This window comes from Epinephelus lanceolatus, chromosome 4 (genome assembly GCF_041903045.1).
Source record: "Epinephelus lanceolatus isolate andai-2023 chromosome 4, ASM4190304v1, whole genome shotgun sequence".
NCBI classification, from domain to species: Eukaryota; Metazoa; Chordata; class Actinopteri; order Perciformes; family Serranidae; genus Epinephelus; species Epinephelus lanceolatus.
Window position 1 is genome coordinate 46,455,559 of NC_135737.1, and position 25,188 is coordinate 46,480,746.

Consider the following 25,188-nt stretch of genomic DNA (forward strand, 5'->3'; position numbering starts at 1 on the left):
AATATAATATAATATAGAAACATACAGTATATGTGTTTATACCGTATGTTAATCAATAAGCTGACAGTTTTTGTGTTACAGGTGATGTAATGATGTAATGGACCATACTTTGGGCATTTTGCCATCAACCATCATGGCAGTTTTCTGTCACAATCGAAGGTCAGATTCTCTCTTGCTTCTGATTGGACCAGACGCTGTTGCGCCCGCCCTCCTCCCGCTACATGTGGCCCATCGCTGCTCTGAGCGCTCCTTCCGCCTGTCACTCAAACCGGCCTGAGCCAATCAGGTGCTTTTGTCCTTTTCACATACGTTCGCCGGGCAGCTAGCGCTACTATCCAACATGTCGGCGACTCCTGTGTTCCCCATGTGTGTGCGAGCGAGCCGGGCCCTGCTGAGGCTCAGGAGCGGGGCGGTAGGTGCCTCCTCCCCGGCTGTGGTGGATATCGTCCGGACACTCTCCACGGACAAGTCGCCGGCCGGAACGGGCAGCGCGACGGGCGGACTGGCTCAGGCTATCCTCCAGGAGAGGCTCCAGCAGCAGCAGCAGAGCCAGGTGGGACGGTTAGCCTGCTTATGTGCGCTCGATTTGGTTAACATGTCAGCACTGTTAGCGGGGAGAACGATTACACTGCAGCCAGTGGATCCGGCCGTAAGACCCCGCCCACACGAGTTGTCCATGTAAACCAAATCGAAGCAACGTCTCTGACATTTCCAGCCTCACGTTAAGCTGGAAGCTAATTTACATGTAAATGTTTATGTGAATAACCAGAGAGTGATAGACAGTATTGGTTATTTATCGTGTGTTATTTATCACGATACATGTCGGCGTCAGATATATTACGTTTCGGCTCCAGACTGCGTGTCTGCTGATGAATGAATCTGAGATTAGGGACGCTAACAGGTTAGCCGGCTAATGTTAGCATGCGTTTTTACTGAGACTGATAGGTTCACTGTTTCTCTGTCACGCCTGTCAGTGACACATGAGTTTTACAATCATCACTTGGGGCCAGTCGGTACCTTCCCAACAAAATGATCAATTAAATAATGTGTGCAGTGTTACTGTGGTTTGTTAAGTTAGCATAGCATCAGTTTAACCTGTGCCATCTTCTGAAACATTAAAGTCCCTGCCTCTATCAGCTCCTCACAGACACACTGAGCTAAAACTTGATTTCATCTGTAGCAGCTGCTAGATAAATGGCGTTGACAAGCCAAGGTTTGTTTGGTTTGAAGGTCAGAGCAGACCCCCATCCCCTCCCCCTGTCTAGTCCTTTCCTCCCCGCCGTCAGTTAGCCTTCCCGGAAACCCAGATCTGCAGCACAGGCACCATGTGTGACTGTACAACATGGGGAAAGGTAAAAAGATGACAGCAACAATACCGTCTGATGTATGCAATCAGATGTTATGTTGATGGTTTACCTCTGTCTTTCAATAAGAACTGCCTTGACAAAGATACAAACAATTTGAGCCAGGTACCAAATTTATTTTTTTTTAATATTTAAAATAGTTTGGACCTCAGAAGAAGAAGAAGAAGAAGAAGACTTTAATAAATCAAACTTCCATTTAGTTAGTGTCCCCACCTAACCTGAAGCGCTCCATTTGGAAATACAGCCCCAGTTCCAAAAAAGTTGGGATGCTGTGTAAAATTAAAGTAAATGGGATTCACAAATCCTTTTTGGACTGCACTTGCTCAAAGCTCTTTTACACCGCATGTCACATTGACCCATTCAGGAGCAATTTGAGGTTCAGTATCTTGCCCAAGGATACTTTGTCTACATGCAGCCTGAAGGAACCGGGGATCAAACCGGCAATCTTCCAATTAGTGGACGACCCGCTCTACCTCTGAGCCACAGCTGCCCAACCTATATTCAGCTCAGTACAGTACAAAGACCAGATATATAATGTTGAAACTGATGAGTTTCATTGTTCTTTTTTTGTAAATATACACTCATTCTGAATTTGACGCCTGCAACACGTTCCAGAAAAGTTAGGGAGACGATCAGGCTTACCACTGTGTGACATCATCTTTTCTTTGAGCAACACTCAGTAAGCATGTGGTAACTGAAGTTTTATAAGTCTTCTCCTCATTTTTGCTTGATATACGACCTCAGTTGCCCAATAATAATATTTTGTGCTTCATAATGTTCCACACATGTTCAGTGGGAGTCAGGTGTGGACTGCAGACAGGTCAGTCTGGTACCTGCACTCTTTTACTGCCAAGCCACGCTGTTGGGACACGAGCAGAATGCGTCTCATTGTCTCGCTGGAATAAGCAGGGACGTCCCTGAAAAATATGTCGTGTGGATGGCAGCATGTTGCTCCAAAACCTGTATGTACCTTTCGGCATTCATGGTGCCTTCACAGATGTGAAATTACCCATGATGCCATGCGCACTAACACACCTCCATACCATCACTGATGCTTTGAACTTTGAGTTGGTAACAACCCGGAGGGTCCTTTCCCTCTTTAGCCCGATGTGTTTACTGACAGTGGTTTTCCAAAATGTTCCTGAGCTCATGTAGTAAGATCCTTTATTCAGTTGTGTCAGATTGTAATGCAGCGCACCCTGAAAGGTCAAAGGTCACGGGCATTCAGTGCTGGTTTTCAGCCTTGCACCTTACTGGCAGCGATTTCTCTGGGTTCTCTGAATCTCTTGATGATATTATGGTTTGTAGATGGTGAGATTCCTAAATTCATCACAGTTGTGTATTAAGAAATGTTGTTCTTAAACTGTTGGACTTTGTGTCCTCCCAGTTTGATTTGATCACATCAGATCAGATCGATTTGATTGGAGGAGCAGCTGTTTGAGTGAAAGCACAATGAAAATTTCACTTTGACTGCACCTGATGTTCTGCTCCTCCATCAGCGACCAGAGTTAGCTCTGTGCTGCGAGAGTGTGCATGAATGAATAACCGAATGGTACCAGCAGCGCTCCTAATAACCAGTCCAACTGCAAAAATAGAAAATCAATACATAGCGGCAGATGTTTTAATCGTGGCACGATGCCACAAATAAATGGATATGTAGGAAACCCTGCTTGTGGTGACTGGGCTGAATTGTCTGGTATTACTTTAACTTGCAGAGTTTTGCGTGGTGGTTTTACAAAACAAAAGAATTAAGGATTTGTTCATATACTGAAAGGTTCATTGGTTAATCTCAAAATAACTGACAGATTAATCTCTAATGAAACTAATTGTTAGTTGGAGTCCTACTTGCAATGATAAGGTGATGATCTGATCGGTTATCAGGTAACATTCCCCCGCAGCTCAGGCTAAAGTCCAGGATCTGTATCTGTTGTGATGGTCACGAATGATTCTCACATTTTAATTTTTGTTTGTGTCCAGGGCCAGCCTCCTCCTGAGGGAGGGGAGGGTGAGAAGGAGAAAGAACAAGACGACAAGAAGCAGAAGGAAAACACTGCCTACGCTAAGAAGATGGTGCTACGGTTGGCGGGGCTCATGGGAGTTGGCGGCGCAGTCGGCATAGTCTACGTGTTCGGTGAGTGTGGAAACTATTGAGTGTCTAAAACCTGTAAAAAGAGTTTGGTCATTTTAAAAGGCATTTACCCAGAACTGCTCATCAGACAAGTCTCTGATTATTTTGTCCGAAAACACTCAAAAAAAACCTAAAAATATTCAGGTATACTAATCTGGGGTGGACTGATGTTGTCCAGAGACTAATGTGCTGTCTTACTCCAAAACATGCTGCTTCTGTGACCTAGAATTGTGCAAACAGAGGAGTCATTGCAGGTCAATTAAACGCTGTCAGTTTGTCTGTGCAGTCACTGCTGTGATTCACCACAAACGCCTAACGCTGGTGACCTTGGAGTGACGCCACAGCTTGTGATTATCATTAAGTTAAACAGGTTTTATCTGCAGCCCACACTGACTGGATATATCCAGCACCTCATTTAATCCAGGACTGATCTTGAAACAGGTCGTCTGAAACGGTTCAAGACTAATGTACGCAAAGTGGAGTCAGGTTCATGTGTCTCAGGGTCTGCAGTTGTTCTGAGTTTGGTACAACAATCACAGCACAGTGTCACACGTTGCATTATTTTCAGTCTCTCAATTTGGATTGTTCAAATAGTTGAGTAATCAAGCTGAATCACCAGACGTGATCTTGATCTTGTTCCTGGATTTTCTACTTTTATCTGTTGTATAAGACTGTAAATTCAAAAACATCTTCCAGATCTTGAAAACTCTAATGAGCAGCATTGCTTGTTTGTGACACATTATACACCAACCAATTTTTAATTAGTTGAGAAAATCATTCATCGTTAGTCAAAGTAACCATTAGTTTCAGCCCTACTCTGCAAGGTAAAACTACATGCAGTTGGCCAGACTGAAGCCCCCTCCCCACCCTCACCACCAGTGAGGGGAAAGAAGATGTTGTAAACATTGGGTGTGATTGGTTTATCACGCTCAGCATCCTGTTTAGAAGGACAGCCCACAGATGGGTGGAGCTAGCAGCTGTCAGTTGGAGGTGAGCAGCTTGTCTCCAGAGAAGAGTCAGGCTGAGAGCAATAAAGAGGTTTAATTTGTCAGTTTGTCAAGTTTGATGCAGCCGCTTTAGTTTCCAGTCAGCAGCAGAGGAAACAGCTGATGTAAGAAAGAGCGAAGAGAATCAGGTTTAGATTTGAACTTCCTGTGAGGCAGAGCAGCCAGTAGCTCGGATTATTTGGAGTTTGACTCTGAAGCGAAGATGAGTTGGAGAAATCTTCTTGGCGAAACGACAGGAGGAGCTCGGAGGAACTGTTGACCTTCAGCAGCAGTCAGTCAGTTCACCTCAACAGAGCATCTGCTGGGTTACTTATGCTGTTTTTTTTTTGGATCTTCAGGCTTTTTAGAGACCCTGAAGTTTTCATTTTTAATTCTGGGATGATGCCACATTTGGATTTTTCTGCTTCTTCCCCTTTTTTTATTTGCTGTTTTTCTGAAGTTAACGGAGGTGTTACCAGATGAAGCACTCGGCACTGTTGGTTTATTTTCCGTCCTGAGGAGTGATGATGGCACGGTGCTCACAGCAGGCAGAAGATGGATATAGATGTTTTATGTTTTTTATTCATATGATTTCAGAAGCTACTGTGGAAGCTTTGAAAGTGTGAGATCCCACTTTAACCATCTTTTTAACTATTACTTTCTCCCACTTTTCCCGTCATGTCATCTCTCATGGAATATTTCTGTTCTGGAATACTAAATTGGAATATGCTCTTTTATAATTTGGGATTAAATCACGTTTCTGCATCGTGGAGATATTCTGGAGATTCTGGATTGTAACCTGAAAATAACCGGAAAATATACACATCTACTATTTGTACTTCTGTGTGGTTTTCCTGCAGATAGGTTTGTGAAATACTTTTTTTCTGTTGTCAAAACTTTTGGGTGAGGTGCAGGTAATATTTACAGGTGTTATTGTTGCAAAGGAATTTAATCTCTCCTCTCTGACCTGTTCCCTGCAGGCTCTTAATACTGTGATGAAACTGCAGAAATACTGATGAAACAAACACGTGAAAGGGCTGAGAATGTTGCATGTGACTTTTTAGGAAAAGTTTGGAAACTCATCTGTTGTCTGTTGTAATCGCAGTTTTTTGTGTCACTATTGCAGCTGCAGTCACTGATTAATTCAGTGGTGATTAATCTATTGACTACTTTTTCCCCACATGAAACACTTAGATGAAAATGTTTTTTAAAGAGTTAAAAAATGCCCATCAGAAGTTTTGAAAAAAATCTTACTCGACTTAAACTCAAAGTTCACCATAGAAACAGCCTGCTAGTACAGATGTTGTGCAGATGTCATTTCTTGGAGTATCTTTAATGCATCGTATCCCTTAAGTTGGTACAGTGGGGGCAAAAAACAATTACATAAGGATCCTTTTCTTTTCATTCACTTCAAACAGACAGTGTTTTAAGTGTCAGAGACTGACACAATCCTCCTGGGGACAGGTTACATTTCACCCAAAGGTCAGGGTTGGGGGTTAGGATTGCTGTTGTAGTTGACCAGGAACCGGCAGGTGGGTGCTCCAGTTCTAGCATTTCATTGGAGCTCAATATAGTGTAACTGACTCACACACTAATCAGCTTTTTATGCTAACCTTAGCAAATGTTGCTAACGACATACAGCTGAAAGTTTGCAGGTAGATATTGAGCTTGTGAACTCAACACGAGTGCACCGAACTGTGACCCCCCCTTAAGGCTCGTTTTTATATGAAAATAGATGTGTGCGTTTTGAACATCATAAAATGTCACTGCCCTTATTATTCCATGCATCCTTTATGTTGTTATAAAGACAGCCAATAGATGGCGCTAGAGAGCAGAGTCAAAAGTTAAACACAGCTACAAAAAAGGTGACGTGAAGGAGGTTGTATTATTGTACCTTTTTAAATGAAGGTTTATAGTCTGTGTGACCATTATATACATCCTGACATGTGAATGGAGAATTATTTTCACTTAATTACATATTCTCTCCGTACTGCCATTATTAAATTTCGTCATCCTCTTCTACAGTCGTATCTCACTTGAATTATGATACACTGTTTGCACGATCTCCGGCAGTACTGTTCTGTTTTGTCCGTACCCGCAAGCCTCCTTTGTATTTTTACACAGAACCAAGCAACGATGGCATCATGTTGCTCCAGTGTGTGATTTTTCAGACGGCATGCCGACATTGTGGAAGCAAAAGCGTGACAGGCCTGACAAGTAACACAACAGTGTTGGCCTCTAGTGTTGTATATAACATATATGTGAGCAGCGCTTTATAAACAGTAACGATGGCATTAACATGTCAATAACAATCATTTACCATCCCTGTTATATGGCGGCTAATGTCATCCTCTGATTGGAGAGTAAGGAGCTCCCAGACCCAATTTTTGTTGACAATATTGGCTGCTGTTCTCTGTCTTTGAGTTAGCTGCTAACTGCTAGCAGCTACTTTCTGAATATCCTAGCGGTGGGTCACACACATAACATGTCGTCAAAACGTCACACCCGTCCCATCCGTGGTCGTGTCCTGGCAGCTGTTTGTAAAACCTTGAACATTTTATTGCGTCACGCTGAAAACACTCTCAGTCGTCACAACTCGTTGGTTACAAGTTGTTTTTTCCTGTGAACCTTCAGAGAAGCTGTTTCCACATGGGAGATAAACTGTTGTGTTTCTGTCTCTTTCAGGCAACAATTCAGTGGACGAACAAGGAAATGCGGTGAGTTTTACAGTCACACACACTCAAACATGATACCAGGTGTGATTCTGCACACATTACCAGCAGTACCTGTCAGTGTGTTTTAAGGTGATGGGGTTTAAAAGCTTGTGTCCACACACTGAAGACAGACTCGTCCGTTCAGGCACAAATGTGTTGACCAGAGCTGAGGTGATGTGTCGGCACACTTTGACACACCGCTGTGAATGTCAGCCGCCTTTTTCTTTCCATTGCTTCTCTTTTTGATGTGTGGTGGTGTTTGGCTCGCCTCTCAGGTAGGAGGTCCTCTTCCTGTTGTACAGGACGCTGTAAAGGACACACTTCACAGGTCACTGTGACGTGTGTCTGTCTGTCAGAGGCGTGAATGTGGACAGACGATCGAGGGAGCTGTCAGTGTGGGAAAGGAAGAAGCACACTTATCTCACCTTCAGCATCCCCTTTTGATCATCGTTATACTGTAATATAAGGCGCAGCAGCACACTCAGCAGGTAGCTGAGACATTGTGTTTGTCTGAGCTGTGAGTTTGGGAAAGTCAAACATCAAAGAGCCCAATTATCCCACCTCCACACACTAATGACCTTCACTTCCAGTCCTGTCAAGTTCCACTGACTGGGATCCCAGTGCTGCTTCATGGAGCAGTCGACAATCCTTAACTGTAACTTCACAAGCAACTGAATCAATTTAAAGACGTCAAATCTAAAACAAAGACTGACGTCATCATCAGTTGTCAGTTCAGCTTGCATGTGCAGTGACAGGGCCTGAAATAACTTGAAGGGATAGTTTGGATCTTTTGAAGTGGGGTTACATGAGGTCCATACTTAGTGTATGATTCACAGTGACATTAGAGAGAATCTGTTTATTGTGTCAGTCCAACTAAAGCTGGACTTTTAAAATCCATGTGAACATGTTGGTCTGACTGAATCAGTAATCGTGGTCTGACGGTGAGGTAAAGCAAAATACTCTCAATATAGCGTACATTTAAACTAATACTGATTGATTTTTTTGTGTGTGTGTGTGTCTAAAACATGTGTTGCTGCTGCCCCCGTCCACAGCAGGAAGTGCTTAGCTTCCATGCTGGACTCCTGCTTCTCCAAACTGGGGGCACACTGACTGACGTCTATTGTAGGTAATAGACAGATGAAGTAAAAACACCTCTCACAACCCCACTTTAAAAGATCAGAACTATCTATCACACCGTCAATGTGGTCACCAGTTAGATCCCAGACCTCTAAACTGGTTCTGAAAATTGGTGGCAGAAGCAAAATACAGAGCCAGCAAACACCCAAATGATATTAGACCCTGCAGAGAAAGAGCTGAAAATACCTTTGTCTTGTTCGCTGTGGTACTGCAGTGGTTTTATTTTGTCATTTAATTTTTAAGTCATTATTTGTCTGTAACTTTTTGCCCAAATATTCGTATAAAAAAATTACATTTTGTGTTTGTGCGTGGAAGTTAATTCTTGCCCTGCAGCTCACATGGCAAAATAAATTCAGGTTAAATGTTATTTACAAGCTTTTGAAGCTTTCAGCAGCAACATTCATCCTTGTGCTTGTTGACAGATGAAGTTGCTCCAGAAACTTTTTAATGTGAGAGCGGCGCTCAGCTCCGACAGGATCTGCTGCAGGAGGTGTCGGCCTGGGAAGCCAGGACACTTCAAAGGGCACACTTCTCTCACATTAGGATCCTTTTGTCGGTAACAAAAAGCGGAAATGTGTCAGGATGGCTTCCTGCTAAGCCCTCTTTGTCGTCATGACTTAAAAGCTGTTGGCCCGAGAAAAAAGATTTAGACAGAGTTTTACTTTCTCTAACTCGACTTCAGAAGATGGAAGAATTAATGTGGATGGTATGTTGTGTTCTGCTGTTGAACATAAAATACTCCACCAAGGCAGTATGAGCAAAAAATTGTATCACAGAATATTTTAACATACCTCATATGTTACTCTACAGGCAGGAGTTCAAGTAATATAAAAACATTTTGATGTCATCATACTGGGAGGGTGTCCACAAATTTCTGAATCCATAATTTTCATTAGACTCTTGATTTTAAGATCATGATTCAGTGTTTGATTTAAACATTTTTATTATATTTTTTTCCACAGGCCAGACGTTTACATTCAAGTCATTGTAATAAATATTTTTTGTACCAGTCAATTGAACAAACTATTGAACACACAGACAGCCACTACTACATGACAGAACGGTACTCAATAACAACAGCTTGAGTTTCCCCACCTGCCGAAGGCCACTTGGACTTCCACTGCAGACTGTAGTTGACGAAGCATTTGTTTTTTACACACCATAACTCACGTGGCAACATGTTGTCACACCGTTTCAGCATGGAAAGACACATCGATACAGCTTCCACACAGCGAACACAGCTCCTCTCTAAAGCCCCTTTTACACTGCCAGATTTTCCGCCAATGTTGGGCTGTTTTGCCGGCAAGCTGCGAGCGTTTAGACACACTGAGCCGGATTGGCGAGTTGATCTGAGGTGCCCAATTTTCCGCCTCGTAGGGTAGACATGTTGGCAGAACCTTTTTAGTTTAAACAGACTGAGGTGGCCTTCTGCAACGGGAGGGGCTGTTGATGACTTGTGGGAGGAGCTGTTGATGACGCCGCACGTGCGAGCCACTGGCGGTGGATAAACAGGAAACAGCTGATAGCAGGAATTAGCGAGCAGCTAGTAGCAAGAGGGAAACACAAACCTGACAGACACTGTAAAGATGAGCAACTGGGGAGACAAGGAATTGCGTGCCCTCCTTGTCCTCGCAAACAAAGAGGCCATTAACCGTCAGATGACGGGGACAGTGCAGAAGTTTCAGAAATAAGAACCAGATTGGTCCTTAAAATGAAAGATAGCAGTCACCAGAACAATCTACCCTGAATTGATTGCAACTTGGCAGTTTTAAACTTCTGTTTTTCTGCCAGGTTTGGGGCCAAATGAAACCGTCTGTGACGGGTGACGAGGTGTGGACATGGGAAAGATGAACCGTCTTTTGTCTTGGCTCCGTTCACTTCCTTACAGTTGCGGGAGGATTGTTTCCTTCAAAGAGCACACTTATCTCACCTGGACATCCTGTCAGGAGCATCAGGCTCAGACGACACACTCCTCATGTCAGCGTGTCGGCCGTCCTCTGCACACTTATCTCACCTCGTCATCGTCAGACTGCCTCTCGTCTTCAAGGAGGATATTTAGTGAAGTGACATGTGGCGTGTGCCGCCGTCGTCTGGGAACCTTCGTTTACTTCAAAGACAACAGTCAGTTCCTGGAGTTCCTTAATTAGTTGAGCACAGGGCTGCAACTCATTTTCTTATTTGTTCACTTTTGGATATTTTTGCTGAAAAAAAAAAAAAAAGACTTAAATGACCAAAGATTTATTAAAGTAGGGTTAGATAAAGGTCGCAGACTAAACTAATGTGAGGATAGTGTCCTGCATAATGTGCCCTTATATTATATTATATTATATTATATATTTTGTTTTACCTCATATTATTACTCATTTTTCTATGTCGGGTTTTTTTTTTGTGTTTCACTTAATTTATGAAATTGTGCAGGAGTTAATAAACCGGAGTGATATGAAATAGTAAAAGTGAAATAGAATGAAATATAATCTAAAATACAGTACCATAATATTGTGGCAATGCACTGATAATATGACATTATTGTTGACAGAAATTATGGACAAAACTATCCAAACAAACAAACAAAAAAATAATTATCTTACTTCTGATTTCTCATTGTCATCCACTTGTTTTTTAAGAGCACGATGAAAAGGTCAATCCAGTAATATTCTGCATTATTTTGTCCTCAGGCACTTTTAATATACTGGTTACACACATAAATATATATTCATGAAATAATTAAGTTCTCTGTACGTAGCCCTTCATAATGAGCTCTCTGTGATTTTACTTCAGTGTCACTACCTCATGACTCCTCAGGGTGGCGTTTTAAGACCAATTTCAGGGTGACGGGAATTTGTTTAAAATCTGTAAGTAATACTACAGACGTGTATTTATTGCTTTTTACAAGATATTTTCATGTTTCTTGTCGTAACATGAAACATGTCTTGATTTTTTTTTTTTTTCATTATTATTCTTTTTCTCCTGGCATGGCATCAACACATGGCTGTGTAATACAGTTCAGATTATTTTAATGCTTTTAAAGATATCAGTATAATTAACAGTATAATTAATAACAGTATAATTTTCTTTTTCAGTGACAGATACTGTGATGTATCACCAATGATGGTCTCATCAGGGGTGGGATCACCAGAGGTTCCATGATCAGAAAGTATCACGATACTTCGGTCACAAAACAATATTAAAGGTTACGATATGCAGAGTATACTGATAAAAATATTGTGATATATTTCAATTTATTTCCTTTTTTCATCTATAAGTTATGTCCCTAAAGAAAAACTTCGTCAACATCTGTTTTATCTAAAAAGATAAAGCTCACCTCAGACATTTTATTTGCAGCAAAATGCAGTAGTGGACTAAAAAAGCAATTGATTCAATTATTCAAGTACCTAAAGTTTAATTTGTATTTGTCATATTAAGAATTTGTAAAATAAAAAATTGATACTTGGCACTGTGTGACGATACGATCAAAAATATTGCCATTCAGTGCTGTATCAATTTTTTTCCCACCCCTGGTCTCATGGTAAATCACACGGCAGAACCGTCAGTCTTACATTTCAGATTTTAATGGTTTTGTTTGTATTCTGTGTTCGGTGTGTGGGAACCAGTTCCCCTCCCGCTCTCCCAGGCTGCTGCAGCTCCTGCAGTCGCACCGAGGTGTCGATGAGGTTTTAACAACGTGTTTCACACCTCGGTCCACACTGACGATGGGCAGCTGAGCTCTGCCCCTCGCATCAGTTCACCCCTGTGTGTTAGGACCTGTGTCCGTGAGAGGACATTTGACACAGCGCTCTCGCGGTGTCTTCCTTGTTCGTCTTTCCCTCCTGACGTTTAAATTAAAATGAGTCGATCCTCTCTTCTCACCTCATTGTAAAATGTAGGGAACTAATGAATTCTTCATGAATTCAGCTTAGAAGCTTTTTAGCTGGAGGAAGGGTTGTTTTTTTTTTAAAAGGAATTTCAGCCCCTTTCTCTCTACACAAAAGCAGGAGAGTACTGCTTGTTGCTTTTTCTGGAAGTTGAGTCAAGTGAGTAATAATGCAGGCCAGTCTCCAGAAGAAGGTTTGGCATTGTACATGTCTTCAGAGCACAAATACGTCACATCTGCACGTTCCATACATCTCATATCAGCGTCTCTAAAGTGACGTGATGGATGGTGTGACACCTAGGAGAGACACCTGCCAAGCTGCAGTCCACTGTACAGGGTTCCCACGGTCCTGGACAACCTGGAATAGTCATGGAATACTTTCATGTAATGAAATCAATTGTTACAGTAATCTTCAGGGGATAACCCTCCAAGGCATGTAACATAACGGTGGATTTATTTTCTGTAAGATAGCCATTGACATAACATACTGTAGTTCAAATGTGCGTCAACTTAGGGCAGCACGATATATCATTTCAGCATCAACATTGCGACGTGTGTTGAAGGACATGCAATGTCCAAAGTAAGGACAATGAACTCTTAACAACTTATTTGATGGTTGATAGCCTTCTGCTTTAAGACGTTATGCGTATATGTGACGCACTGTGGCAGAGTTTGTTTTGGGAAGTGAGACTCTCCTGCATTTGTGTGTGTATAAAAGCACTGTAACCAGGCCGGTGAGTGCAGCAGACACAGTGAAGTGCAGGCTTTTCTGAAATGAAAGTCATATTATGGGTTTTGTCCTTTGTCCAAGTTAATGTGTGGGAGCCCTGACTGTTGGAGACCAGTAAACAACTATGGTCGTGCTTTATTGAGTCGTCACTGGGCTCCATATCATAGAAAAGCAGTTGACATGTGCAATGCCAGCATTTACTCATTTACTCTTTACAGCAGATTTTGCACATGCAAACCAAAGACACATTTCTGCCTTTTACATGCAGAAAGTCAACAGTAATATATTCTCTGTTATATTTATTCTGTTGTATAAAGAGCCCAACAGGTGAAATGATTGAAGTCAAACACGGCCAGTTGCAAAGCTATCTTGTTTTAATAGGTTTGATAAGAAATCTGTTTCCCCGCAGCTGGTCTTGTGTTTTCTGTGAAGTGGTTGAATCCTGAGCAAAGATTTGTTTTAGCGAGAGACTGTAGAGACTTGTCCAGAAATCCTCCTGTGGACTGAAAATGAAGTTTGTGACAGGACAGTCTGGTGTCAGTGTGTTTGGATCATTCGTCTGTTTCATGATTTTTAGTCCCCGTTGAAATAATGAAATCTCACGATGCTGAGTTGGTGAGGGTCTGTGTGGTGAGAACAGTTACATGTCATGTCCACCAGGTGGAGTCGTACACCAGAGCTGTGAGCTTTCCCTCTCCTCTTCTTCCTCTTCTCACCCACCTGCTCTTCTCTTCCTCCTTCGCTCATGTTTCTCCTCCTCTTTCTACTCCCTCTTTAATACATTACTTTTACATCCTCTCTTCCCTCTCTGTCATTGTCTTATTTTCTAAATATCTTATTTTACTTCTCCTCCTTTACATCACACTTCTTCTCAGCTTCACTCCTTTTTTTGCTTTCTTGATTTTCTCTCTTTGCACCCTTCTTCTTCTCCTGCTTCTTCTTTTTATTCTTTTCTGTCTTCCATTTTGATTTTCTTTGTTCTTTTTCCTCTGTCGTCTCCCCGTCCTGTTCTTAAAGCTTTTTCCACGCCGCAGCTAATTATTATTTTCATTATCTCTCAGTTATTTTCTTGATATTATCAGTTATTTGTTAAATAAAATAATCAGCACACGTGTCCGTCTGACACGCCCAAATGCCGCCTGCTGCCCACCAGCCTCTGATTGATTTCCATCATCTGTATAACCATCAATGGCAAAGTGATCGATTTGTCGTCATCACAAATCATAAACTCGGACTCGACACATTACACGCACTGATTGGTCCTGATGTGATGCTGACATGATTACTGGTGACACCAAATACTGATGATTGATTGATTGATTGATTGATTATCAGCCAGCTGTTGTGTGCACAGATTTTTAACCGTATCTCCCCTTTCTGCCTCCCTGACAGATTCCAGATGAGTTCGACAGAGGTGAGTGTGAACACACTAATATTACTAAGTGTGTGTATGTGTGTGTGTTTGTGTGTGTGTGTGCAGAATTTCCCTTTTCTTATTAATTGTAATAACTTGAAAAGAGCTGAAAGAGTCTGAGAAGTCCGGAGCTGTTCATGAAACATTACAAAAACACACACTACTGAAGCTGCTTCTCTTTTTTGATCCACCTCACAGTTAGAAATAATTTCGCTTTCAGTCATGCTTGTTGTTGCCGTGGGTAACGGCATGATGTCAATATGTCAACAAGTCGAAATATCGCGAGAATCACGATATGACATCTTCATATGATATTAAAGATTGTACTGGTATTAATGTGAACAAGGTGATGCCACACACCCCTACTACTTTTCTGTTTTTGTGCCAGTGGCATGTTTGACATGTCGTCAACACGCCTGCTCGCTCGCTGTGACTTCTGCGGTCAGTGACCTGCTCCGTTCACACATGGGGTCAGTCAGACACGAATGAAGTCAGTTGAATGTGTGTGTTTGTGTGTGTGTGAAAGGGGCTCTGGTCTGTCTGAAAACACCAACAACCAGCAGCCGGTGTGTGTGTGTGTGTGTGTGTGTGTGTGTGAAAGGGGCTCTGGTCTGTCTGAAAACACCAACAACCAGCAGCCGGTGTGTGTGTGTGTGTGTGTGTGTGTCTTTGTGTTTGTGTGTGTGTGTGTGTGTGTGCGTGTGTGTCTTTGTGTTTGTGTGTGTGTGTGTGTGTGAAAGGGGCTCTGGTCTGTCTGAAAACACCAACAACCAGCAGCCGGTGTGTGTGTGTGTGTGTGTGTGTGTCTTTGTGTTTGTGTGTGTGTGTGTGTGTGTGTGTGTGTGTCTTTGTGTTTGTGTGTGTGTGTGTGTGTGTGTGTGTGTTGTGTATTCCCCCTGCCTCGGTCCAGATGAGTCCTTCTTCCTCCTGAACATGTGTGTTTTTATTGACACTCTGGCAGTGCTGTGTGTGTGTGTGTGTGTGTGTGTGTGTGTGTATGAATGATGGATCACTCCACAGAGCCTTGGTGGCACTGCCAACTGCTCTACCAACCATCCATATGCCCCCGTCCCATCAGTCATTCCCCCAAACTCCCCATCTGACCGCCCAGAAACACAACACACACACATTTACATTCTGGTTATTTACCCAGAGATGGACTCAGCAGCCGCTCATAGGTCACTCAGCATTTAATGACAGAGCAGCAAAATACTTGGAAGAGTCCCAGAAAACACCAACACTGTCCAAAATGTCCCCAGATGCAGAACAACACTGTCAGTCACAGCATGTCAGGAAGTTTTCTCTTGTGTTTGTTTCGTTGATAAAAATTGTGTCAAAAGGTTTTCATCACTGTCAGAAAACAAGAACACTTGGGACAAAACTTCATCAAACAACTGTGACTGAATCTTGAGATATCACTGACAAGAAAAGGTTATTATTAATATCAAAACTTAAACCATATCTTAATGTTTAATCAACCAAAAAAAGAAGAGAAAGAGTCATGTAATCCAAATCTCCTCCTTGTCATTGGATGGCGGCACAAGCTGCATTCTTAATCACAGATTTTGAGGCCTGAAATGTCTGATTTCACTGCAGCGTGTCTAAACAATTGCGATGGATGGAGCTGTGCTTGTGTGATGGAGCTGCACTGCTTTGACACTACGTCACATTCACCCATGCTACCAGCTACTCAGCTTAAACACAGTCACACACATCACACATCGATGGAACAGCAATCGGGAGCAGCTCAGGGTTTAGTACAGCCCCATTTACACAACGCAGTTCGGTATGGTTCAGTTCAGCTCGCTATGCATTTTCCACTGTGAAAAGTTGTGGATGGTCCCAACAGAAGCGTTCCTTAGCGGCCCCATGTTTGGTCCCCCCTCTGTTGGGGTACCTAGCACACAGATCTGGTACTAAAAGGTGGAGCTGTGAACACTACAGTCTGATTGGTCAGTAGAGAAAATATTTCTTTGTCATAATGTTGTTGAATATTATTTCTGGCCTTCATGATTCAAGTATTGTTTTAATAGGCTTGAGGTAACTGTTTTTCATACATGTAAGTTTTTTGTTTTTTTTTTCGGTCGGCTATTGAAAAAACAAATCTACAACATCATGTTCATTTTGCAATGAATTGTGGGTAATTAAATCAGTAAAGTCTGCTGAAAGGATATTTATTCTTGTACATCAGCTCTATGCAGAGCCTACGCTGTAGCCTACGCACGTGGCCTACGGCGTTGTGAGCATTTATGCTTGTGTGGTGGTGTCTGTGTCACTCTGCAGTTACACCTCCAAAACATTATTTGCCGATGAAGTTAAGTTGATTCAAAACAAACATTAAACACACTTTAAACACACAGTTTAAACACACATTAAACACACATTAAACATGGCTTAATAGCGGCAATTTCAAACACAAGTAAAGGAATTGACTTTATTATAGCTTACATGATTCACAGACAAACACTTGTCTTTATCTGGACACATTTTCCCCACAAATACAACATGCTAACATTATTAGCACAAGCCTATGGCATTTTACATTGTATAAATTAGCATAGCGGCTAGCGGAGATTTCCTCTGCTCATATGAAGCCAGGGACAACAGCAACATGTAACAAAGGTAACGTTACAAAATTCAGCTCCATTACAGCTCACAAGGTTCACTGACAAAACAACTGTCTTATACTAAACACATTTTCCAAACACATGCAACATGCTAACGTTATTAGCACAAGCGTATGGCATTTTACATTGTGAATATTAGCCTATCGACTAGCGGAGATTTCCTCTACTCAAATAAAGCCATGATAAATCACACACAGGACTTCAGATGCTATTTTTGTGGAGGCTTTATTGTCTTTAGGATTTATTGTCTGTGAAATTAAAGTAAATAAAGCTTTGTTTCCACTGAGGGAAATGGTTTCAGCTTAGAAAACTAGCCGGGAGATCTGCATTACATTTCTGGGTAGGTGTATGTAGGTATGCAGTCAGTTTGATGCAGAAGTATTAATCCCGCTGAAGTCTGCAGAAAGTCCCATTTAGGCCCCATGTGGACTGGATGAGTTGGATATTTGGGCAGCCCTAAGGACGAGCCTACAAAGTCCATGAGTCTGCAATTTGGATTCAGCCTAAAATACTCATTTTGTAGTTTTGACTGGAACAAGGCTAAAAATGTCCAGAGTTTGTGTTGGCTACAGATGGACTAACAAAGGGGGAATCAAATATGACTTCAAGTCAAGTCAACATTGTTTTACAGCCTAATATCACAGATCTCTAATTTGCCTCAAGGGGCTTTACAGTCTGTCCTTAGACCCAAGATTCTGATAGGAAAAATAAAAACCTATACCGGGAGAAAATGGTAGACACTTGTATAGCATAACTGTGTAAGACTCACACAGACTTGTTATTTCAGTCAGGACTAGGACTAAAAGAGCTGGCAAATTAAACCACTTCTCTCTGATGTGGCTCTGAAAACAGTAAAATTCTTAAAATGGTTTTAATTTATAACATCAGCACCAGACTCCATAATCAAGAATGATTTTAAGATGCTCACTGGTGAGCTGTCACATCAGCACAGATTCCTGTGATGATGACTGACGGTGTCTGACTCTCGCCTCCGATCAATATGCTGCGATTTGACTCCCCCTCTAAACGAGTTCTGATCACCTTCTGCCACCAATAATCACTTCATCAATACCTCTCTCTCCCAGAGGTCCAGTGCGTGTCTCCCTCCTGCTGAATCCATCCCTCCATCCATCACCAAATACTCTCTGAGGTCCACTTTGTCCTCATCTGACTGCAGAACTCTCCTCATCCCCTCCCACTGTGTCAGTAGCTTTATTACTGTCTGTCCTCTCCTCTATTCCTGTCTGTCTCTATCTGTCTGTCCATCTGTCTCCATCTCTGTCCTGGTTTCTGGCTTCCCGAGGTCCTCAGCTCATAAAGCTAATGTGTTGTTTACAGCCGGCGGCTTGTTGTTTTCCACTGAGGCTAAATTAAACCTGGAGAGAAAGTGAATGAAGTTTGGCCAGGACAGACAGACAGACAGACAGACAGACAAAGAGGAGAGGACGGATGGATGCACAGAAGGATGAACGGATTGATTCATGAACAGCAGGAGGGTTGTGGGCGCAGGCAGGACCGGTCTTCAGGAACACAGAGGTATTGATGAAGGGATTATTGGTATCAACAGGCGATCAGAATTCATTTAACAGCGGCGTTCTGTCCCGGCAGATCGACCTGATGTAAACCTCACAGCTGTCGCTCACACACACACTCTCAGTATGGAGGGTGGAGACACCAGCACCTCCATTAGACGCCACAAGTTATACCGGCCTCCCACTCTGTCATTTAATTTGGCTCTCATACACTGTCCTGCTGCCACAAATACACACAGCAAAATGTGAATTAATCCACCTCCAACAAATGTCCTATTTCCTCCTGTTTGTTTGAGACAAACTAAAGTGACACTCTGTTTTAGGAAATTAAAAACATTTGTGTTTTTAAAGATTTACGTCTTCAGTAGGAGCAAACAGGAAGTCATGAAGTATTTAGAGACGGACTAACACATTGTTGGTTTGGTGTTTCTGGAGCTGAAACAATCGGTCATTGTTGATCAACAAAATTATTCACCAGCTATTTTGGGAATCGATTGAGCGTTGAAAGTGCCAAACATTTCAGTGCCAAAATTAGTGTGTGTTCATGGGTTTTTTAAACATGGGAAAACCTGCTAAAAATAGGCTATAGACTCCTTTCCCATTGCCAGTAGACTAAAGTCGTGTACATGGCTCTGCAGCAGACGAGTACCCCTTCCTGTTTTTGTTTTTTTTCCAACTGGTGTGTCACGTCAATGTCACAGACAGGCCAGAAAGCACCATGTAGGCCAGTGAAAATGTTACAGTGGTTACTTCTTTTTATATTTCTCTTAATTATTTAGTCTCTCCTTCAAATTCGGTGCAGGCTCATTTGGATCAGTGTTTGAGCGCTGCTTGGACAGAGATGGTATTTTGGGGTGGTGAGTCATTGCATCTGGACGGTTAAAAGGCAGATATTAGTGCGTTCACCCCGATGCTACAGAGTCCTGCATGGTTCCCTGGTTGAAAACCTGCACCTGCCCTTACCTGTAAAACTTAGTACCACAACCGACCCGTTACTCATCATTATGTCTAAGTCACCCATTAATAAAAGTCCCACAACTCGACCCACACCCGGGATTAACCCCACCCAGGCTCCAGTCCCTCACATTAAGCTGGTTCTCCGTTCTTGAATTGGACGTCTCTTTGACTGGATGGTGAAAACATTCAATCACTGCCAGGTTAGGAAACATGTTAGCATGCTCCTTCCACCACCATCAAACCTCCAAAGGATCTGAACTCCATGTAGGCTGCCACCTCATTCTCAGCCTGCAAAGTTTCATGGCTGGAGTCCTCCACGTCGGTGACCAATGTGACCATGGGGTCAAAGGTTACACTTGTGTCACTGACAAAATAAAAGGACCTGCAGCTTGATGACAGTGATTTAGATGTCAGAATATTACACATATACTGCACATCTTTTTACTTTGTTTTAGTATGAAAAATATAAAATACATTATTGTTCTTGCCTGCTACCCGCGCATGCGTGTAGTTCATTTTTACCCTTGCCTGTACCTGTAAATTTATATATATATATATGTACATATTTTTACCCATTATACAGCTTTTTGCGGGTTACCCATCTGGTACCCGACCCAGTGCAGGACTCTGAGATGTTGTATATCCATCAGTGCCGATTAGAGCTGGAGCCGATAAATACCCATTACTTCTGCAGAGTCATTTCAACTGGGCGTGAATACCAGTTGTAACCTTTCACATTATATTAAACAGGCAGATATTAGTGGGTGTCAGTGGGTTTTTTGAGCGCTGCAAAAGGGGTTTTACATACAGTAGATGGCGGTTGGCATGAAATCACTGCTCACCTGTGAAGCAGTGAAAATAATCTAAATATATCAAAGACTTAAACTGACAGTTATTTTTTCGTGTGTGACTTTGGGCTTTCTGTCTTCAGGATTTCATAGTAGACATAAATATAAATGTTGTCAGGCTTTATTTGAACCCAAATATTATGCTGACATCATGTTATCATTCCATGGACGACGACCTCACATGATCATTACATCACATATTGATTTTACTGAGGTGATAAATGTTATTGATATATAATTATTACCTGCTGACTTGTACATGGTTCAGATCTGAATGCCCCTCTGGAACATTTCCCCATCAGCCCTCTTCAGAGGGCCAGTCATGACCTGAGGGACCTCTTAGGGACCTCAGGGACCGGGGGCCAAATATTCCCTGATGAGCTTAGGGACCAGGGTAAAAGTTCATGATCCCTCAGGGAGCAAAGATGGAGAATCTCTCCTCCTTTTCATCTTCCTTTTCATCCCTCCTCTCTCCTCCTCCATCCCAGTGCCCCCCCTCCATCTCCTGCTTTCCTCCTCCTCCTCTTCCTCCTCCTCTGGGAGCAGCAGACGGTGGGCAGAGTGGATGGATGATGGAGGGATGGATGGATGAATGAATGGGTCTTCTGGGACGTGTTTAGCTACAGACTCTGTTTGCGTGCCAAGTGGCGGCATCCGTGTGCGTGATGCGGAGGAGCGTCAGATACCATAGCAACCACGAAATTTGACACCTACTTCACCCCACCCACACACCCACACCCACACCCACACACACCCACACACACACACACACAAAGCAGTCCCTTTGGATTTCATGTCATATATATACTGACCCTTGATCTTCACAGACAGTAATTTGAGACGAATTGGTTGTTTGTTTTTTCTCAGACACTGGTCGGTTCTTTGAAGTGCGTTTTTACTTTGCCTGCTATAACTGAAACGAATAATGCTTTATTCTTGGAAAGAGAAGCGACTGTGAAAAGAAACAATTTGACAGAGGTAACAGCACAACATTCAGAAGAATAGTGAAACAAGAGCAAAAATCAATGAATGACATCAGTAATTCCTTGTTGGTGGAGTGAGATGGGAGGTCTGATTGGCGGGGTGTGATGGGACGGGACACTGCTTCCTACGTAAATGATGGGGAACAAAATCCTCAGTCCTCATCTTGTATTCAGACTTTAATCTGAAGCTGAGGGTATTGCATATTAGAAACAATAAATCTAAAAGATACATACTCGATTTGCATGAACTTAGACTGCTGGATGGACTCCAGTCCAGGTCCACAGATTTCAGAGTTTACAAGGTGCTCCTGAATGCATCATGAAGTCCCTGTGGCTGTGTGAGTGTCAAACTCATCTGACACAGACACCAAAGTTCAACTGTCATTGGTACAGAGAGCCATCAGAGATCTACTCGCCAAACAGACAATCTACCTGCATTTCGCGCTTGGTGGGTGTTAATTTTGGACTCTGGTGGTGGGCTGTTGGAAGCAACATTAACCGAAAGTAACGTCCCTAATTGGGATGTTTTATTGTCTTGTATGATCAGGAGGAACAGTTACAGCAAGAAAAACCTGTTCAAGGCTCTGATCACACAGACAGTGTTTCAGCAGCTGGAGGCAACTTTTTGTAATTGTTGAATGAGGGTTTTTGCAGTTTCTGCATTGCTACGCACCTCATGTCTCTGCGCTCTAGGCGCCTGGCGTTCTTGCCGGAGCACTCTGAACTCAAGTTGAACAAACTTCAACTTGGAGCAAAAAAGCACCCCACGTCGTCTCCGCTTTTTCTCATTATCTAATCGGATGATTTGAGAGGCGGGCCTTCTGTGGTGTAGAGCTTAGATTCTTTGCCCGAGCCCGAACCCAACACGGGTCGGGTTGGACCGTAATTTTCTGCCACTATCCTTGGGCTCAGATGGGTTGGGCTCCTCATAATAGGCCTAGGCTGTGGAACCAACTACTTATCACACCGGTGGGGCTGTGTAGGCTTTGTCGAGTGTACCAAGTGCAGCATGATGCTGGTATATGACAGCAAAAAGACGGGGACCTCGACACTCAAGAGGCACATGACGAAGGCTTGGCATGGAAAGAAAGACCAAAGTCAGCCTTCAATGTCCACGTTCGTATCCTTAAAAAAGATGTCGGGTTTAAACTGGGCTCGGGCTCGTAATTTCAGTTAAAGGGACGGGCCAGGACGGGGTCGGCCAGAACATGCATGGGCTTGGGTGGGGTTGGGCTGGATTTTTTGGGCCCGATCTAAGCTCTACTGTGGTGGTCACGACAACAAGTTTACAGCTACCATCTCGATAGAATACAGCAGGCGTGGAGGCAGATAAGTGCAGTACTGTAAACGTCCATGATGGAGGAGAAGCTCCTGGACCAACTGGTGGTACTCCCCATGATCCAGCCTCTTTTTTAGGGTCTCATGTACCCACACAGATCTCTGTTTATCTGCTGACAGCCTCTCACCCTCAACCAGAGCTACAGACAGTACCCTCTGCCTCAACATGGCAGCAACTACACACTGATTACTGGAGGATAAATTGAGATAAATAAACGGTAGATTGATTACATGGGAAGGTTAGGGTGAGGAGGAGATGGGGTGGTTGCCTGTTTTTTAAGTAGTGGCATTCAATTTGACGCTTCACCTCGTCTTTCTGTGTGTTTGGGGCCTAAATGTTCACATTAGCATTTGACTGTTGTTTAAAGACTTGACAAATTGCAAACCTTCTCTTAAAACATTTTGGACATGTTTTCAACACAAACACGGCTTTCTAAAAAAGCAAACTTTTGTGTAGGATCAGGAACTGTATCAGTCCGAACTGAGCACAGGAAGAGCTTCTTTATACGTCATCTAAACTCACGCCCACCGCTCAGCTGTGCAGTCCACTCCAGGCTCATTAATCCTAACCCACCCTTTAGTTTCATTATTTGAAGTGTCATTACATGTGTTTATAATATCGAACAATATATCAAAATGTAATGGAGGAACACGAGACCACTGCTGCTCTAACATGAACACACACTCCCCAGAGGCCTGTCACACACACACACACACACACACACACACACACACACACACACACACTGGTCCACACATTAAAGAGGCCGGGCCACGCTGCCGTTTGTCACCCAGAGAGAAAACAAACGATTGACGATGGAGGAGGAGGAGGAGGAGGAGGACAGAGGGAGGGGGTGTTGTTGTGAAGCAGATGCTGAGCCTGACCACAGCTTTTGTTTGGGACGGAGGCCCCTTCATCCATCTCCCCACACCTCCATCTTTTTACCTCTTTCCTCATCCCTTGTTTCTTCCCTCTTTTTTCACTGTTCACTACTTCATCCTCCTCTTCCTTCTTGCCTTTCATACTTTTCATCTTTCCATCCATCCTCTTCTCCTTTTTATTTCTCTCTCGTTTCCTTCCCATTCTTACATCCTTTAATCCTCATTTTTATCCTTCACTCATCCTTTTCCTTTCTTTCCTTTCCTCCAGCCTTTCATTAAATCCTTTCTTTCCTTTTATCCTTAAATACCTCCTGTTATTGCTTCTTCTCCTCATCCCCTTAACTTCCTCATCTGTCCTCTCTCCATCTTTCTCTCCTTTTACCTCATCTTGTCCCCTTTAAGCTATCCTTTCCTACTTCCATCCATCCTTTTCGCCTCCCTTTCATCTTCAATTTATCTGTTGTGCTCCTTCTATTATTTCCCTTATTCTTTTGCTCCTTCCTTATTCTTTCATCTTTTCTCCATCCCTTTATCCTGCATTCTCCACTCTTATCTCCTCTCTGTCTCTGTCTGTTTATACTTCCACCTCTTTCTTCTCTTCCCTTATTATTTTGCTCCACCCCTCCCTCCCTCCTTCATTCTCTCCTTTTCCCTCCTTAACTGGCTTTTGTCAGCTTGTTTACATCCCCTCTCTTTTTTGTCCCTCCTTAGCAGCTTTAAAAGGGAATATTTTCCTACACCGCGACACATGTGACAGAAAATACAGCTTGAAATAGATTTCCAAATATGTGGCGCTCCTTCCAAAACACAAAGAAAAACCCAACATTTAGGGTTTTATTTTATTTCAAAATAAGGTGCAATTATGTTTTTATTCCTTTAATTCATCTGGTTTTATTTCATTTTTCAATTTTAGCTCACAGGAACATTTTCTTCACTCAGACTCCTCTGAAGCTGAAGGGAATATTTGGATCTGACAACATTGTCAACATCTGCAAACACATTGTGAGAGAAGGCAAATAAAATCCAGACACACTGCAATCTAAAGGCTGATTCATAGTTGTACGTTAACTCTACATAGGGTACAGTACAGGTGACAGCAAAACTCTGTTTCCACCAACATTAGCATGTGTACGGGGTTTTTAAACACAGGTAAACCTGCTAAAAATAAGCCATAGATTCCATTCCCATTGCCAGTAGAGCAGAGCTGTGCACATGATGATTTTTGGCATGTCACGTCAATGTCACAGACAAGCAGCACAGAGGAAATGGTGCCACCTGCTCACACACCGACAGAGCCATCAGGAACAATTTGGGGTTCAGTCTCTTGCTCAAGGATACTTCCTACTTCAACATGCAGGAGCTGGGGATTGAACCACTGATCTTTCAACTAGTGGACAACCCGCTCTACCTCTACTTTGTAACAATGTTTGAGCGCTGCTTGGGTGGAGACGGACGGTGTTTTGTGACGGCGTGTCATTGCAGCTCTCCAGTTAAGGAGCTAAAATCAGCGTGTTCACCCAGGTGTTGTGGTCCCATCAATGCCGATTAGAGCCGGAGGTAAGAGATACCTGAGACTGCTGCAGAGTCATTTGACTCAGGTGTGAATGCTGATTAACACCTTTCCTATTACACAAAGAGGCCAGATGTTAGCAGGGGTTAGTGGGGTTTTTGTAGTGG

The 25,188-nt window shown here is 42.8% G+C and overlaps 1 protein-coding gene across 1 annotated transcript in view; it reads left to right on the top strand.

Annotated features, from left to right (window-relative positions):
• The first annotated feature begins 293 nt into the window (after window positions 1-293).
• The window catches only part of timm50 (translocase of inner mitochondrial membrane 50 homolog (S. cerevisiae)), a 50,272-nt gene continuing 25,377 nt past the window's right edge, over window positions 294-25,188 (top strand). The window contains exons 1-4 of the mRNA XM_033630273.2: window positions 294-553; window positions 3,342-3,495; window positions 7,164-7,195; window positions 14,323-14,344. Coding sequence (XP_033486164.1) covers window positions 341-553; window positions 3,342-3,495; window positions 7,164-7,195; window positions 14,323-14,344 — 421 coding nt within the window. The 5' untranslated portion in view covers window positions 294-340. The remainder of the gene's footprint in view (window positions 554-3,341; window positions 3,496-7,163; window positions 7,196-14,322; window positions 14,345-25,188) is intronic.